The 19,452-nt window shown below is 31.8% G+C and overlaps 2 protein-coding genes across 2 annotated transcripts; one reads left to right on the plus strand and one right to left on the minus strand.

Annotated features, from left to right (window-relative positions):
• Positions 1-5,568: 5,568 nt before the first annotated feature.
• On the plus strand, positions 5,569-8,303 carry Prosbeta5 (Proteasome beta5 subunit). Its single transcript, XM_090116522.1, is given in 7 exon segments — positions 5,569-5,804; positions 5,882-5,983; positions 6,087-6,186; positions 6,644-6,837; positions 7,292-7,430; positions 8,006-8,169; positions 8,286-8,303. Coding segments are annotated over 7 exon segments (861 nt in total). The 5' UTR covers positions 5,569-5,660.
• Positions 8,304-8,653: 350 nt separating this feature from the next.
• On the minus strand, positions 8,654-17,358 carry LOC149897540 (uncharacterized). Its single transcript, XM_090116402.1, has 6 exons — positions 17,130-17,358; positions 16,746-16,978; positions 16,210-16,360; positions 11,065-11,214; positions 9,437-9,634; positions 8,654-8,938 (listed from the first exon to the last, which is right to left on the minus strand). Exons 1-6 carry the CDS (start codon positions 17,266-17,268, stop codon positions 8,814-8,816), a joined length of 996 nt encoding a protein of 331 aa, XP_089972528.1. The 5' UTR covers positions 17,269-17,358; the 3' UTR covers positions 8,654-8,813.
• Positions 17,359-19,452: the final 2,094 nt, after the last annotated feature.

Raw genomic sequence — 19,452 nt, forward strand, 5'->3', positions numbered from 1 at the left:
GAGCAAGAAAATTACAATTTATTAATTTTATCGATACTTCGTGACGTTATACCAGCACTACGGATTCTGTAGACTGTACCTAAAGGCAGATGGTTACATTTTTTATTTTGAATATTAATATTATGTGTAACATTACGCCAAGTAACATTATGATAATCTTCTGTCTCTTTCTTTAATATATAGTTTGGAGTTAACTTCATTCTTAATCTGATATATAAATTAGTGCTTGAGACGTTAGGTTACAGTTTTATTCAAGTCTATCTTTTTGTTATCAACCCGGGGTTTGTGACCCTCGGGACCCTCAGGAGTTCGTAATATGTATAAAAACTATAAAACTGTAGATAGATTTTTTTTAACAAAGTAAGATTTTAATTAATTAACTTAAAATTAAATACTTAGTGTATTTCGATATCCATTTACTATACTGGTAATACATTTTTAACTAAATATGTACCTGGCTTTTCGTAAGAAGTGGCCTAAAAATGTATTGTGGCTATGGGCCTCGAATTTTCTAACTAGCGTTGCGTGCCTGAGACACCATGCTTGCTAATAATTCATTGCAAATTATACAAGAAATCTCAAATATCTGTCTCAAAATTTATCAACTTCTAATTAACTTACAACCCAGGCTCTACGAGATATTGTAAATGATGACTATAATAGTCATCATTTACAGTATCTCTTTATGTCTATGTATGTAGGTAGTTTTTGTTCAAAGATAATATATTTTCTAACTTGGTTTTATTAATATTAGAAAAAGGAAATATTGCTTTGCTAGTGACAAACTAACTGAAAAATATGCGGCTGACTTTTGAATTCTTTTGATACCTATAAGTTATAACCATTAAATAGGTATTAATGTGTATCGAACAAATAAATATATTTTCTTTCTTTTTATAGAGCTTCATTTATACTGAGTAACATAGGCTCTCTGAGTAGCGTATTACATGAAATCTAGATTATAGTCTCAAAAACAGCGAACCTGAAAAATATGATAACTTGGTAGTAAATAAAATAACCACAACATTTTCCACAATTTATTATAAAAGCTTATTCAGTAATGCCCTTCTCAGCCTGGTACTTGTAGTGCAGCTCGGAGCAATCCTCGTTGGAGATGTTGACCCAGCCCTTGTCGCTGATGTGGTACACTCGGATATCACTGGAGTAAGTATCTCGAATAAATAAATTTATTATCTATATCTGTGTACTGTGTAAAGAAATGCTATTTATTGGTATAAAACTGACTGAAAAACAGTTAGCTATGTTTCGTGTTAATTCACTTTTAAAATTTGATTGGGTACTGAATTTTATGATTATGAAAATTGTTCCATCTAGGTATTTGGCCTAATAAAGATATGTAAGTATAGCTAACAACTAACAGACATAACCAGCTGCAGCGTTATCACGGGAAAACAAAAAATGTTGTGTGGTTTTATGAAACCACGGTAAAAGTGAAACTTTCCGAGCACTGCTTTATACCTACTCGGCAGCTGACCGTCACGCGACATGCGCTACACAGACCAAAAAGTTTGAGACGATGTAATAAAAGTTTCACTTTAAAAAAAAGAAAAAACGAAAATATCAAATTTTTTTCTTAATATTCTTTAAAAAAAAGAACAATGTAATTTTGTAATAAAACTTCACAATCTCTTAATTTATAAAACAAATTCCATCATTAGTCATTACAAACTTTTTACATCTGATTTTTAAAACGAATTTATTTTACTCCACAAAACGGTACGGTAACAATAAGTTTAGTAAACGGCGGACACTATACATATATAATTTCTAACCAATTTGCTTGTCAGTATTGTAACGAACGGTCCGCTCATTAGCATACCAACGAAATTGACATTATGTGACGGCCGCGGGCTCCCAAATTGTGATTGTAGGGTGACCACACGTATGATTTATTTGGGTATTATTTATTTATTGGTTATTTATTAAACTGTTTAGTAAAATTACAAAACACAAACAAATAGGAAAACATAGTTACCTACTGTATTTATTAATTTGACTTTTAATACTGCTGGTCAAGTGCATGTTAGATGTCATATTATGTTATCGAACTTTTGATACTTAAAAATGCATATTGCGCTTTTGTTCTTCATCGATTGGAATTGGGATCATAGGTTTACTCCCGATTTATTGATTAATAATATTCAAATTTCAAACATACATCAAATAAAGTTTATTATCAAAAATTTTAATAAATTCCTTTAATTAACAAATGCTAGGCATAAGTAGGTATACTTAAATTTTTATAAACGGTCCGATCAAGACTTGAAAAGTTTATAGAGATAATTAATTAATTGACTGTCGCATACCGGTGTCAAAATCTAGATATTTACAACTGTGCTATATATGTGTTCACACAGAATAAGCAACATAATCAAAAATTAATAGAACTTGAACTAACTATAAACTATGAGATCTAGTAGCCCAAAGAAAAGAAGAAATTTCTCAATTAGTCCTAGCATATTTGCTTATTCTACCTACATCAAAAAGGTTATAACGAATTACAAACCTCTTTTGACGTCTTTAAAAAATAATAATATCGATTCCAAATTTGAATCGTCCGTTCTCACGCCCGCCAAAAGTCAAATAACTGGTAACCCCAATGAAATACCAGAAGGAGTGATCGCGTGACAAAGTAGAGGCAGTTTCAGGCGAACTCGGATTCCTATGGGAACCGATACTAATACCCTAACTTATAAATTGCAAGGATTTACTTCAAAAATGCGTTAATATGTTGTAAACATGGCTGTCTGTTACACCGTTGCTTGTTGTGCGATTCGCACAGTGCGAATGATTTTAGTTTATTGTTAGGCTTTATGAATATTTAATATTTTTCTGAAGTTAATTGTAATGAAAAAGTTTTCCATTGTGTGTAAGAGAACAACGTCAAGAAATATTGTTGAAATTATTAAATCTAAGGTACTTATATCATAGGATACCTAAGTACTAGGTACCCTTATTTCTATTCATAAATGTGGATTGATTTTTAAGATATTTAAATTAAATTAAATATTGAATAATAAGTTATTAGCTACTTCCTACATGTGGTAATTCGCATAGTTACAACGCGGTACAAGTATCACTTATACGGTATCGTACCTACGTTTAAATCTAATATAAATTTACTTTGTAATCTAAGAATTTACTACAGTTCAACAAATATTCATTCATATGAATGACAACATCAATTGACACTATGATTGACACATTACTTGCACATTACCAACCAACAAGGCACAAACATCCAAAACTCAATATTATTCTTCAAATAAAATTGAATTTTTTAATTCCCGAATGTTGAATGCATCCTTCGGTGTGAGGTATACCCGTGATAACTCGCAATTATGAGATTTTAGGCTATCATTTGACCGAGACTAGGCTCTTTAATATGCACCGGGTCGTGACTTTCCCTCCACGACTTATGAATTTGTTTGACGTTCTCTTTGATCTGGGAACGGGCTTTGGCGCCTAAATTTAACAAATTATACGCTTTGTTTTAGTTCGCGAAATAAATATGTAGGGTTGCCTGTTTGTATGAATTAGTATAGTATTATATTATCTGTGCCATGAATTTTGGATAAATTGGGTTGTATAGGGTTTCATGGAATTTATTTCTACTTTTCAGAGTAATAATATATTTCTGTATATAGATTCGAATAATAAATATTATGCTTCTGTTAAAAAAGGTACCTATGTAGGTATAAGTTATTGACTACGAGCAATTGAATATGATAATTATAATTGAAACATGCATATTCAAAGACTAGCTTTACTGTGAATTGTGATACCTTTTTAAAAATCTGCTAATATGTTGTTGGCACATCTATCTACTACATGAAATTTGCTTCAATTTAACAAAACTTAACAATAACTACCGCAACGTACTATCTAATATAATCTCATATTCTACCCCTTTTTATTCTATTATTTTTTATTTATTCACAACGATTGTAGTTGGAGACAATTTGTTCAATATATTTAGTAGGTACTTAGATACCTAATTAATTGGTAAAAGTTGTTGAAAGCCCGCTTTTTTTGTTCATAGGTACTTCGTCTTTGCTCTACATTCTATCATCGGCTATCCAAAAGGAATCATTGCGAGTCGTAAAAAATTCAAAATAAAATTGCAGGACTATTCAAACAAATATTATATTCAAATGCTGTAAAAATATATTTAAAAAATTCAGCCAAATAGATTTAACACACAATATGTGTATTCAAAAATATAATGTAGAAATGTTTGATGAAGTCTAGTAATATTGTGTAAACCAATAATAAATATAAAATACTTAAACCAGTTTTTTTTTACACATACATACCTACCTACGTAAAAGTCGGACGGGCGGATTCCTTGAAACAATTCAAAAGCTCAAACCTTTGGTTTGATAAAATTTAACTTTATAAATCTCATAGGTCCGTGTCCCAGCAGTGGGAACACATTGTATGGACTGATGATGATGATGAACCATACGAGTGGCTATAATTTTAAACTGTGTGATGTTTTTTATAGTTTTGTAGAAACAAGTCTCAACAATAATCATACTCTTATTATAATTCAATCAATAATAAATAACACACTAAAATTATTACATTTATAACATAATTTATCGATGGCACAAAGCACAATTGGCAACTTATCAGCTAATTCATATTGAATGGAAACTAATAGCTAATATAAATAAGCTATATATTCAGAATAGTAATAACAGAGCTTGATCAAGCTCAGATGTGAGATAAGAGTCGAATAGGGCAACTTATTGAAATTATAGGTCTGTTACAGCTACAACTATTTATTTGATAAACTTCGATGGATCTTGTAAATTGGGGGTTTTGGTTCACGGAATCTGTGAGTCATTCAAATGAGAACATTATATTGCTATTTGATATTGTATTAGTTTATTAAATATTTAGTTATATGGTTGCTAAAAATTTATTATTTATTGCATTTATAAAAGAGAGAAAAAATACAAACAGTTAACTTCTTACACAGCTTAAACTAAGTACTTACATTTGTCGCTTTAGAGCGAATTATAAGAATTAGCTAGGATAAATTACTTGATAATTAAATTTTAACTAATAAAAACGTCTCTACACACAATATAGGATTTTTTTGTGAAATTAATTAGAATTAATAATGTACCTGCATTGAGAGGGATAGTTTATAAAAAGAGGAATAATATAAAAAAAAATATCGGACTCTACCAGCTCTAGGTCGAAGCTCTACTCGCTTGTAGTGCCACCTAGTATCCAATAGGACAAAGCTATCATAATAATACTATTTATAGTGTTAAGTATTATTTGATTACTGCCATCTAGTATCAGATAGGAATAAAATGAAAAACTTTTCTTTATTAAGACACCAATAGATGTCAGTCACTCAAGTTACATAAAATATCATAAGCAATAATTTAATTATTATTATAAATTTAAATATTTTCGTATTGTTTTAAACTAAAAAAATCAAAATTATAAAATAAAATAGGTACATTTGTACAAAGTTAGTTTAGAAATATATTTTGTTATCTGTCATTATAATATTGTCACCTGGGCTGGCTGTCATCGTACGGCGTTTCAGAAATTTTGCTTGTCATTCAATTTCAACTCGAAAAACTGTTTGTAATTGTCGCCGAAACAAGAAAATAATGGCTTTATTAGATTTCTGTCGTTTGGATGAGAAAATTAATATAAAACCCGCTGATTCTCTCGCTACTTTTCAAAATGACGTAGTTGGATTTACCCAAAATTTCGTAAATAGTGCTCAACTTGCATCTCCTCCTTTTGCCAATGTAAGTAAAGGTTAATTTGTTGTTATTATTGCATTTATGATTTAATAACGTTTTAATAAACATTAAACTCTTTTTAGCCAGTGGAGACTTTAGCCCAGTTCAACACAAAAGATGAGACAGGCCGCCAAATTAAAATTGAATTCGATCACGGTACAACAACTCTGGGATTCCGGTACAAAGTGAGTATTCTTTTATACACTATATATTATTTTAAGAGTATAATTATAATACTTACATTGTAATTTATCCATTTTCTATAGTGCTACTAATTGATATTTTTAGGGAGGAGTATTGTTAGCTGTAGACTCCAGAGCGACAGGCGGTCAATTCATTGGATCACAGACCATGAAGAAGATTGTTGAAATCAATGATTACTTACTCGGTAAATATACTTTATTCAAGTAATATCTACTTACATAAGTATTTTTCTCGAAGTTGTTCATATTTTGTTTTTGTTCTAGTCTCTTAAATTAATTATACTTCATTGTATAGTCAGCATTATTAGGTACTATTTAACTCAAATAAACTACTAACTTAGTAGACATCATAATATTAATGAAGATAAGATTTTAGCCATCATTTACTCATATTCTTACATAGCAAGTATCATACATAGTGTTTTAAAAAATCCTAGTTAAAGTAAAACTTTTATTACATGGTCTCAAACTTTTTGGTCTGTGTAGCGCATGTCGCGTGTATCGCGCAGCCGACAGCCGACCGTCACGCAACATGCGCTACACAAAGCAGTGTTCGGAACCGTTCGAACAGTTTCACTTTTACCGTGGTTTCATAAAACCACACAACATTTTTAAATAATTTCTTGTCTTCAAAATCGTTAGGAACACTGGCTGGAGGCGCGGCAGACTGCGTCTACTGGGATAGAGTCCTAGCTAAGCAATGCAGGTTGTATGAACTCAGGAATCGCGAAAGGATCTCGGTGGCCGCAGCTAGTAAGCTCATGGCTAACATGGTGTATAATTACAAGGGCATGGGCTTGAGTATGGGCATGATGTTGGCTGGTTTTGATAAGAGGGTGAGTAGAAATATAAGAAAATCAACAAAATTATATTTTTCTTTAAGAATAGAAAAAACAAATAATTTGAATGCTATTATACTAAAAATTAAAACTATAGTAGAGTTGTATAGAATGGAAATATCAGCAAATAGGATGTTTGTAACATGAAATAAGATCAGTAAGAAAAATGTATTGACTTGAATTTTATGCTTAAATTGCGAATTGTGTGCAGATAAATGGTTTTTGTATAATATTTAAGGTTGTTTAGTGATTAAAATCCCATCATCCTATTACCCTGAATTAAACTGTGATCAAATTTGATAATAATTTTTACGCTTTTATATAGGGTTTCCACTTATTAAGTTTGTAGTATATTACTTACCAAACATAATACATACATATATACATACATAATACACATTTACAAAAAACTGAATAACTTATATGAATAACTTAATTTCTTTATTCACAGGGTGCGCAACTATACTATGTAGACAGTGAAGGCACAAGAACACCAGGCAAGGTGTTCTCTGTAGGTTCGGGGTCTGTGTATGCGTTTGGTGTGCTCGACTCTGGCTATCATTGGGATCTTGAAGATGTAGAGGCTCAGGGTATGTTGTAATTATTGTTTAGGAGTTGTTTTACTTGTGTAGAATATGCTAGTTTCTATGTGATATTTTCATTGATAGATTGGAGGAATTCAATTTTTTCATATTTATTTAATACTACGCGTAGCTCCGCTCCTGTTGGTCTTAGCGTGATAATATATAGCCTATATTACTCGTGGATAATGTAGCTTTCGAATGGTGAAAGAATTTTTAAAATCGGTCCAGTAGTTTATGAGCCTATTCATTACAATCAAACAAACAAACAAAGTTTTCCTCTTTATAATATTAGTGTAGATTCTATAAACCGCGGGGAGCAGCTAGTACCTAATAACTAAGATAACTAATTTTATTTTTAAAGATTTCAAAAATTTAATTTTTATTCTTTTTAAATAAAAATGAATCGCAAAATGTGTTGGTAAGCGCATAACTCGAGAACGGCTGAACCGATTTCGATAATTCTTTTTTATTATATTCCTTGAAGTACGAGGATGGTTCTTATGTAGAGAAAACGTAAATATTATGTACCACGGGCGAAGCCGGGGCGGACCGCTAGTTTATAATATTTATATTTATTACAGAACTAGGACGTCGAGCGATTTATCACGCGACCCATCGTGACGCGTACTCCGGTGGTATAATCCGAGTGTACCACATCAGCGACAAGGGCTGGGTCAACATCTCCAACGAGGACTGCTCCGAGCTGCACTACAAGTACCAGGCTGAGAAGGGCATTACTGAATAAGCTTTTATAATAAACTGTGAAAATTTTATTGTTGTTTTATTTACTACCAAGTTATTTACCATATACATTACATTATTATTATAACCATATACATTTTTGAAACTATAATTTTACAGGTTCTAAAAATATCTTGATATAAAATCCGTTAGTAATTTCTTAATGTATAAAACTAGCGTAAAAACAAACACATGTAAATACAATACCTTGATATCTAGGATTAGTATTTCATACAGTCCAACAAACAGACAAGTTATGTATGTAAATAAAATTGAGACATCCATAAATTACGCGAGGTGATTAAAAAATTGCGTGATATTTGCCGAGACCCCCCTCTCCCCAACGTAAGTACTCCCAACGCACTCGCCTCCCGTAAAACCACTCGCGTAATTTATGGACGCCCCCGTAATTTAAACACACAATACAAGACATTTTTACTTCTAATTACTTACGTAATTCAGGAGTCAGTAGTTTAATAAAAGGCAAATTACAAACAAAATTAAATACTTTATTCATTAATACATCGTGAAGTTAGCTACCGATCTTTATACACAACCAAACAAAACAATTCCTTTCAACTGCGACCAACTTCAGACCATATCGCGACTAGTTAATGCAACTTAAAATTAAAAATAATAGAAAATAATTTATGATTTCTTGTCTTTGGGATCCTTTTCAACGGTAACTGTGATCTCTTCTAAAGATTCTTCAAGCTCCCAGTCTTTTAATGGCATATCTGTTAGTCTGTAGAATTTGCCGTGTTTGCCGATACCTATGAAGAAAGAAACAAATTACATCTTATTACTTCTGTGAAGTCATTATTATGCTTTGGAATGAATGTTTCATATGTGAATTGCAACCAACATTGTAATTAACTATCAAACAATAATATACCATGATATGAAAACTCTAAAGATCAATATAATATTTCTCTTAATTTAAATTTTTTATGTTGCATCTGTTCTCTATCTATTATCTTATTATTACATTCATATCTGCTAATCGTCTCGCCTAGACGAAATATTTCACGAAACATTCGTATGTACGTGTGTTGATGCACGCACATTCGTCTTTTATTTACGTTCGAAAAACTGCTCTTAACGAAAATTTCAAAACCAATAGCGACACACACACACACACACTTGAACTGGGACATTGCATATTTTACCTGTAACATTCTCTATAAGTTTTCCTTCATAAAACATCTTTAAATTTTTAAACATTCTGTATATTTCCCTAAAACTTTCTGAACACTCTCTACAACCTTTACCTCCTTGAAACTTCTTAACACCCTGGTTAAGATCCTCTATAGCGGAACCAAGCAAGCTGCTCATTATGGCCTCATCACGCATGCTTTCCTCACTATTTGGATTTAATTGAGAATTCACAGCCGCTAATTTGTCCATTATTAGAGCATTTTGTGGGAATTTTGTTAACGATTTGGCTAGCTTTATTGATTCTCCTAGAGCTGAAATATAAGTTAAAATTAAATTCGATAATGGATCAAGTTTCTATAGTGAGCAAAGCAACCGTATGTTAACAGATTTAAACGATATTATTTTCGGAAAAATAGACAAAAATATTTATAAGGTATAGGGATGGCATTGAATAATCGACGTTCTACTTCATATTTATACTAATACTAGCTGCTCCCCGCGGTTTCACCCCCGTGGCTCCGCTCCTGTTGGTCGTAGCGTGATGATTTAATATAGCCTATAACCTTGCTCGAAAATGAGCTTTCTAACACCGAAAGAATTTTTTAAATCGGACCAGTAGTGTTTGAACGCGCTAATCTCAGGAACTACTGGTCCGATTTGAATACATATTTATTTCGGTGTTAGATAGCCCATTTATCGTTGAAGGCTTTAGGCTATATATCATCGCGCTAAGACCAACAGGAGCGGAGCAACGCGGGTGAAACCGCGCGGCACAGCTAGCACAACATATACCTTTCAGATAACTAAATTCATGTAATAATTAAAAAAAATTGATAGTAACATTGTCACACCATGAGTTCATTTTTCTTGCCACTTTTAACAACAAATGAACTTAAATTATTTTCATGTATTAATCAATGCACATTTTAATTTATAGTCCTTTCCACCTAAGATGATTTCTGTGACACATCGATTTTTGACACGTGTAGAGATGTCGGTTACTGAAATCGTATCAATTGTTTCCGATAATCGATAATATTCTATATGGAAAGGAAATCGATTTGAATAAAGTACCAAAATTAGTTTTTTCGGCATTTCGCCAACAATTAACTAAGGAAACTTAGCAAACAACAGCAACAAAAAGTCAACAATAACAATTAGCAAAAATAACAGAATACCACGTAAAGTATCAAAATAAAAATGCAACTTGTATACAAGGCTGACGTACTCGTACAGACGATTGACTCGATTGACAAACGATCACAAGATGGGCGCCGATTATATGATTTTCCAACTCTATGATTTTTCAACGATCCATTTCATGTACACGAATTGCGTAGGTATTATATTTTTGTGTTATTTTATTTTATTTTTCATTATATTAAACTAAACAATACTGTTTTTGATTTATAAGCTTAAGATGTTTCATTTTTATATTTTTGGTAATAATGCCGCCATAAAATAAAAATATTATGCACTAAAATTATTTTGACTTTTCAAACATAAAATACGTAATTCGGAACACGATGAAGTGTCACAGGAATCATCCTAAATGAAAAGGACTATAGTTCTTGATGCTTTCACAAATAGAATAAAGAAATAGAAATACAAAATGTAAATTAACCAACACTATAACCATAGACAAGTATATCTTATAAATTTATAAAGAATAGAAAAAATATAATTATAAAGCATTTTGAATGCCATAAAACCAAAAATATCAAATTCAAGTATATCTTACCAGTGCCAGTAGCAGTGAGTTTACAAGCCAATCCCATGGTATTAGCATCAGTCCCAGATATGGGTCTGCCAGTTATCAGCAGATCGAGTGCCCGAGATAGACCTATGAGTGAGGTTAGACGTCTACCACCGAAAAGACTTTGTGGTGCACCTGTTATTATATATTTTTTTAAACCATTTATTGTTAGAAACAAATAAAAATACATTAAGGCTGCAGTCTAGCAAAATTGCGTTTTCAACAAGTTATTTGACAATTTTTTCCCGGCTAATGAAATGATAAACTGAATTTTTTTTTCTTGTTTATCAATTAGTGTTATATACGCAATGCGCGTGAATTTTTTCACATTTGTAAAGTTACTTTATGTTACCTTAATCAGGCCTTCAAGATAAGTCTCTTTCCCCCAAAGACATTTCGAGCTAAGTTTGTGCACTCACTACGTTGCAACCGATTACAATTTACACAATCTGATCAGCGCATTATTATCCTTATATAGTCGTTATTAAAAACTGCTGATTACAATTGCCGAAAAACTTATGATTTTCTTAATTAGAACGTTATAAATTCATTAAATTTCCCATTTTTTGCCTTACAAAATCTATTGATAAATACTGCTAAAAGTTATTTTTTCCATTAATTTATTCGAGTTGGTTGAAGACCAATGAGTATTAATCCTTTAAAAAACATTTTTTTTGAATTTTGATAATTCTTTAAATATTAAAAAAATATTTAAAATAATTAGGAAAAATATGGGAAAAATCCTAGCGAATTTCTTTAGTCGCGCTCCTTGGGCCGGAGCGTTCTGACGTGTGCTCTACGCTCGATTTTCCTTCATACCGAAGTGAAAGTTGCTCTACTTCATTAAATTTAATATTTTTGTTAATTGATTATTTTTATCTTAGTTTTGTGCAAATATTCGTATTTTTAAACATTTGATTTCGATATGGAAAATAAACGAAAAAAATACGCGTGTAACTACATACTAGAAAAAAAATTATCTTCGAACATAAAGTTAATGAAACCAAATAGATTGCAAAGGTGATTGGCAACAATTTCTTTATTTTACGGGGTGTCAGTAAAGGGATGTATATTTCATTAAAACTAAAGTAAGCTCATAAATTTTCTTATAATATAATTTTTTTGAAGTACCAAAAATGTTTATTTTTCATTTGAGAAATACGAAATATAATATAAACTTGTATTGAGAACTTGAACTTCCCAAGTTCATCCGGGGAAATCCCCATACGGGGAAAATGATTTGTTTACTCCAAAATTGATCCGAGGTGTTTTAATTTTTTCTTCTAGTCATTTTCAACGTAGCGGCATGTTGTTTGATTATTAATTTTGTAACTTAAATACAGGATGTTGGTTTTATATTCTGATCTTACAGACGCGCTGACAAATTTAGTCCGCCATTTCTTGTTTAGTCTACCAACTCTAAGTACCAATATTAAAACGAATGGATTATCATCACATCATCAAAACTCAGATGTAATGGAAGATCACAATAACATAGAAAATTCAGTGGGTGTTGAGAACTAAACAAACAGAAGTAACAGAGACGCGAAGAATAAAAAAAGAGGACGAAAACGATAATTCGTTGATGCTTTCCCTTTTCGACGTATTGTTAGGGTACATCACCAATCTGCAAAAAACAAAACTGATGATTCCCAATTGCTGATTAAAAATGAAAAACAAATAATCGACAACAGTGGTGAAAATTTGCTGATCACAATGAAACATCCTTCAGAGGTAGCAGATTTACTCACGGACATATATCAAGATAGACTAAGCGAGTGTATGTACTTCCCGTGTCCAAACTACGATTATGAAACTTACTTGACGCTGGCCTACACTCAGTCCGCGCTTGCAGTTCGCCAAGGAAAGACGTGAAGCTGAATAAAGTAAAATGCCGAATTACGCCGTTATAAACTGTAGAAACTCCACAGCTGTGAGTGGCCGAGTTAGCAGAGATGTTTCCTTCCACCGGTAAGTAATTTTCTAATCAGAATATGCACTATTTATTTTAAAATCAAATAAAGAATATCTGTGGAAAACGATCGTGACAAACACGGATACCAAATCATACGAAATGATTCGGAATACATTGCGGCTTTTACTTGGCACGGTAAAGATCGCGTCGTATGATAACAAGCAATGAATAGCGTCTTCTCATTTTTCTGTTCTCATTTTTCTGTCCAATTTTGTGGTTAGTGATGTTCATTTGATGCAACAGTTCTCGATTCTAATCGATTTTATAATCGAACAGATAAATGATAATTTGAAGAAGCAATTTTTCAGAAAAAAAGGCATAAATTTTTTTTGTCATTTAATACGACTTGACCTAGAACTTTTAAGTATTTTAATACAAAGGTACTAAAAATAAATATTATGACATGGACGCCATTAGTTAAAGTGTCATCTTGGGAGTTTTTTAAGAAAACTCCTTATTGCTTAGACTATGTTTGTTTTTTCAGTTTTCCAAGTAACCCGAACATAAAAGGAAAATGGATCGATGCAACGGGACATAAAGATTGATTGATTGACAGTTTCATTACTTTCTTTCGATGGCCTCTCTAGTACGTAGTAGGTACATGGTAACTCAATGGGCATATGTAAGAAAAAGCTAAAACACATTAGTTTACTTGTTAGAATATTAAAAGGTTTATAACTTTATTTTATCATCCCTCTGTCTATGGTAATTATCATTTTTCTGTCTTGAATCGATTTAGTAATCGATTACGATTCATTTATTTGACTACCTCTTAGACATAGATCTAGTTTGATCTGATTTCTTTCGATTTACTTCGATGGGATAGGACGATACTAGAATCGCCGCGCGAGTGGCGGCCTAATCGATTTAGCGTAAAATGAAATTAACATCACTAAAAAGCGCTCGTGACGTCATAACGCGTCAAGGTCAGTACAAAAAATATGACACGCTTGGTTTTCATACAGATCGCGGTACTTGCGTTGTCTACTTATATATACATGTCTGTGGATTTACTCATTTCAAATGTATCGGTGAACAGCGTAAAGGAGAGGAGGACAGGAAAACATTATGAATGTGGATGGTGGATTGTATACAGGGTGTAATCGATAAGTATATGCAGGCGATTATGACGTTATTATTGCAGGTATCAAAAAACTTAAAACTGATATCGAAATTACTTTACCTAATGAGCAAAATGACAATAATAACTTTTTAAAAGTATAACGAGAAATATCTAAAAAATTTACTTTATACACTCCCATATCAAAAAGGTAAAATGGGACTAGTAGAAGTTAAATGTCTAATTCCGGCAAAAGACATGAATGCGGAAGATGCGGTTAAAAAAAATTTAATATTTGAAATACAATGCAAAAAATAACACTTTTGTCATAGATAAGTAAATATATTAATATATATATTATATAATATAGATAAATATATATATTTTATGCTCTACCCTTCACCTTTCCTCTAATTTAATTTCTCTCCGTACGTCCGGTTGTCTGGAAGAAATCGCTGCACAGCGATAAGACCGCCAATTGTTGTAATGTATCCTTAGATTAAGTATTATTGTAATGATTCTAAGAGCAATAAAGTATTAATAAATAAAAATAAAATAAATAAATAAGAATCTATCTATTTTTTCTAAATTCAGGGACAACTAAACGTTGCAGAAGCAGAAGTCTGCTTATTTGCTGTTTGGACTGGAGTGAATAATTCGTTAAAAATAGAATATATAAAAAAGTATGTAACGTTTAGGCAAAATAAAATGATGGACCATTATCAAGATTTTACATAAATTGCCTACTGTCAGAATTGATTGATTCGAGACTTCAGCATTCGATGCCCATCAAGGACCCATCCTATATCATTCAAGCGATTGAAAAAAAAGTGATAAATCCAGTGCAACCGATAAAGCATCAGAATGCTAGCAAAATATTTATTAGGTTTATCAATATAAATCTATATATTACACATAATATAATAAATCTGTAGAAGACGCGAAGACTGACATCCGCGCGGACGGAGTCGCGGGCGGAAGCTAGTCAGAAATAAATATCTTTTGTTTTCATTTAACACAAACATTACATTTTTTTTATTATATACAAAATTTGTTTATCCGTTTTATTGGTTAAACTGAACAACTTTCACTAAGAAACTTAGGTCGAAAAAAATGTATAGAGTTCTGCATTTTGTATGGAAAGCTTTTTTTTTTATATTTCGTCCAAATTTCTTTGTAAAAGTTAATCAGTTATATAAACATGAAGTTGAAGATATCAATAGAAAGTATTCGCAAATATTGTGTACTGATAAAAAAAAATCACCCGGTGTAATTTTCACGAAAATTGTTTCAAATTGTCATTTTTGGTACTTATTACGAATATTAAATTATGCATACGAATGATTTAATTTTTAAAAATTAAGTGGAGCAACTTTCCCTTAGTACATTTGTATTATTTACATATAGGATGACAGGATGCATTTGTTTGCACTACTAGACCAAGCCCTTAGGGTGACAAATCAACATCGAGCTATGCTGCGCTGTACTGCGCTGTGCTGTGTTTGGTCAACTCGCTCGTCTAATATTTTAATGAGGATACAAACAAACCATGCTGCGCTGCGCTGTGTGAGGCTACGCTCAGCTTGTAGATGATAATCGCTCATTTACACAGCACAGCGCAGTACAGCGCAGCATAGCTCGATGTTGATTTGTCACCCTTAAGCATACAGAAAAAACACATAAATCGACACAATATGATCGTGGTGCGCATGCATTCTAAACATCATATTAATAGTTAATATTATTTATTTTTGGCTATATCGGTTTGTATGGAAAATGATTTGCTACAGTTATACATTAATTTTTGTTTGCCTAGATAGCACGGGTGGTCAAAGGGCTAGGCCGTAGGCGTCGCCCCGGAATGGCAAAAAACGCGTGTTCGAATCCCGCCGCGTGATCGAATTTTTTTCATTGTTTAAAAATTTCTCATAAATGGCTACTAGTTAAATTCATGTAACTTTCTGTAAATGTACTATTATCTAAGATTCTAAGCCAATACATTTCACAGCTTTGTATGAAAAATCAACACATTTTATTCTTTTACAAAAACATATGAAGTACTAGGTACAACATTATCAACATTTAACTGACTCACCAAACCTCCTTCCCAGACAGCCTAAGATAGCAGTTTCTTCAATTATCCTTAAATCACAAGCGAGTGCCAATTCAAAGCCTTCAGCTACTGCATAACCTTGGACAGCTGCTATGGTTGGCTTATCACAAAGTGGCCGACGAAGGAGTCTTGCCTATAAAGTTATATAACATTTTGTAGAATGTAGATTGTATGTATATTTTTTGACAAAAACTCAATTTAACTCAATATTTTGTATAGTTATGTATAGGCACTGTGTACCAGCATATGAATCTTATATTATTACACAGACATTTGCAGCTATTGATGTGCATAATATGAATGTTATTTATCTTACTGTTGTTTCTAATCTAGCGATGATGTAACATTGAAAATATTTTCCCAGTTTGTTCTATTGATTAATAGATATCTTACAAAAAAGAAATGATATTTTATACAATTTCGATATATATACACGAATGTGCAATGGAGACTTGAAATTAGAATACTAGTACTATTACACTATTTACTTCATACATCATTACAATAACAATACTTACAGCAGCATCAGTGAGTACACTGTAACCTTTGACACCTATTTCATCTAGATCAAAGCCAGAGCAGAAACTACCCCCTTCTCCATTAAACACCAATACTTTCGACTCTGGATCCTTGTCGAAAGCCTCCAGAGCTGCCGCCATCTCTCTGAGGGTAGCTTCATCAAGACTGTTACGTGTTGGCTGCCTATCTATGTTCAGGGTTGTTATACCACCGTACTTTTCTACAACAATATCTGAAACAAAGTCAAATAGTTGTATGTTAGCGGCTTTCGAGAAGTTCTGTTAATTATAATAAAATAAATAGTAAATACGCAGAGCTTGCTACGTATTACAGAATTAGACAAAAGATTCAATAATTGAAGAATGAATATTGTAGATACATACTTTTTCTTACTTCGGAAGACGTTTTCAATTCGTCTTTCTTTGGAGCATCACTCGAAGACGAAAAAAAACGTATAGTAGCTGCGAATGGCTGCACATTTAAATTAGACAACGGTGTTAACCGTTTAATTAGAGCTCTCATTGTAATCAGGTTTATTATTAATTATTATAACGAAAGCGAAACACAGCACTCCTCTCGGTTTTTTTTACCAATAAAATAGGTTATGTTATGACACTAAAATATTGACAGTTGACCCTTGACAGTAAATAAATGACGCCATGCAGGTGATATTTTTAGCTAAATAATCAAGCTTCTTGAATCAATCAAAGTCTATTTAAATATATATATTTATAGCATTGGGATACACCAAGAAGCTTATATCTAATACACTGGAGATTGCACTATGACCATTAACTTGTCACAAGAAAATATAACCTTGAATGACGTCAGTGTTGTTTTTTGTCTCTTTCTGTGGGTGACCACACTGGTTTGTATATTCAGGATTTTTCGAAATAGAAAAAACTAAAAATCATGGTCTATAAATAATAACGACATATATTTTTAACAGTATTTTTATTATAATTACTGGTCAACTTACAAGAATTATCACCTTTATACGACATACAATTTTAATTGGTAGAGAATGATAGTTTTAAATAACGCTTGATAACTTTTGGTTACAAAGCTTGGATATTAACCGATATACATCATTAACATCCTTTGTAAATAGAGGAAAGTTGTGTTTTGCATCAGATGCTGTTTACCAAATTGTAAGTTACTCAGATCTTCTTTTTAAACGCGTTGCTTCGACGGGTCAACTTCAAGCCAAAAACATCAAATTAAAACTGTTTATAGCAGTATTTTTTTTCTGGGTCGTAATCCTCAGTAATTTTACCCTTGATAGGCACATATATTTCTTTTTACTTCATTTTTTGGAAAGCTGAAATACGTAAAACAAAAAAATATTAGGTTAAAAATTATAAATTTCAATGTAAAAAAGACACAATATGTGAGTGCAATACCGATGTCGTGTGTTGTTTCATTACTAGTATAAAATTTTTTAAAATGGTGTTCTAAATGTTCATCATAATATTGTTTAGCAATATATTATCGTCGCTATCCGTAAAAACCCATCATCATGGTTACCTTACTTGTTAAATTTGTTTGTTGAAAACTTGTTGAAAAATGATGAAAGTATTAGGAAAAGAACTTATTTAACATGATTGCTTAGTAAAATGATGATAAATTTGACGATTTTTGCCATTAAAATGATTCTTAACAGGTAAATGCATGAGTATTGAGGAATATTGTAAATAACGTAAATATACACTTGCCTGTAAAATTATAGGCCAGAATTTGGTGTCCAAAAACTTCTGCAATTTTTCACAATGCAATACATTATTAATATTCGGAAAATATTTATTAAATACGCAACAATATTAACTTAAATATTCGAAGCGACGCAATTTTTTTGACACTTATGCCATATTGTCAAAGTGAGAGTTGCTACAATTTTATTATGGTAACTACCCATAATCAGGGAGTATCGCTTTTTAATAATTGGTTCAGATACTTATTTTATTTAGCATAAATAATAATTGTCTCATTCAATAATGCTTCTGAATGACGTTGTTGGCAATTTATCAACAAACTCATGTACAAAAACTAACCTTTTGCACAGAATATTACAGCATACATAGTAGCCTTGGGAAAACTTCGTATTAACAGTGGCAATACCAAGTTAGGTGTGAAAGTGATAGAACACAACAATTTTCTTGTTACACGTCAAATGTTCATACCGAAATCTCCAGTGTATTAGATATAAGCATAGAAATCTAAATAACAAGACACTAGAAGTCGTAAGCGCGCGTGACCTTGTCGCCACTCAGGTGACTTTCACATCACCAGTTTGTTCGTCACAGTTCAGTTGCTATGGAGACGTATGTGTGTAAACATGGTGTGTTTCAGCATTTCCCATTGCGGAAATTCTTCCACAAGTTGTAATTATACTAATAAAGAAATAATATTTCATCGGTAAATATTTTTTTTTAGAAATAATGCCGTTTTTCCTTAAAATTATAGAATATTTACAAGTATTACGAGTGTCACCATAGTAATCGAAATAACAATGAATGACACAGTTTCAACCTTATTGGAGCAAAAAGAAACAAAACGTCTCATATATTTAGGGATGTTATTCTTAAATAAACCGTAAATTCGTGCGTTAGGATACATATTAAAAAGCTTAATTTAATATTTAACTTAGTTTTCACTAAAATCAAGTTGTCCAATAAAAGGCATAGTTTACTTGTGTGTATTGTTTAG

Source organism: Colias eurytheme, chromosome 25, assembly GCF_061535395.1.
Source record: "Colias eurytheme isolate Ceu_HAF_F1 chromosome 25, ilColEury1 Martin Lab GWU primary, whole genome shotgun sequence".
NCBI classification, from domain to species: Eukaryota; Metazoa; Arthropoda; class Insecta; order Lepidoptera; family Pieridae; genus Colias; species Colias eurytheme.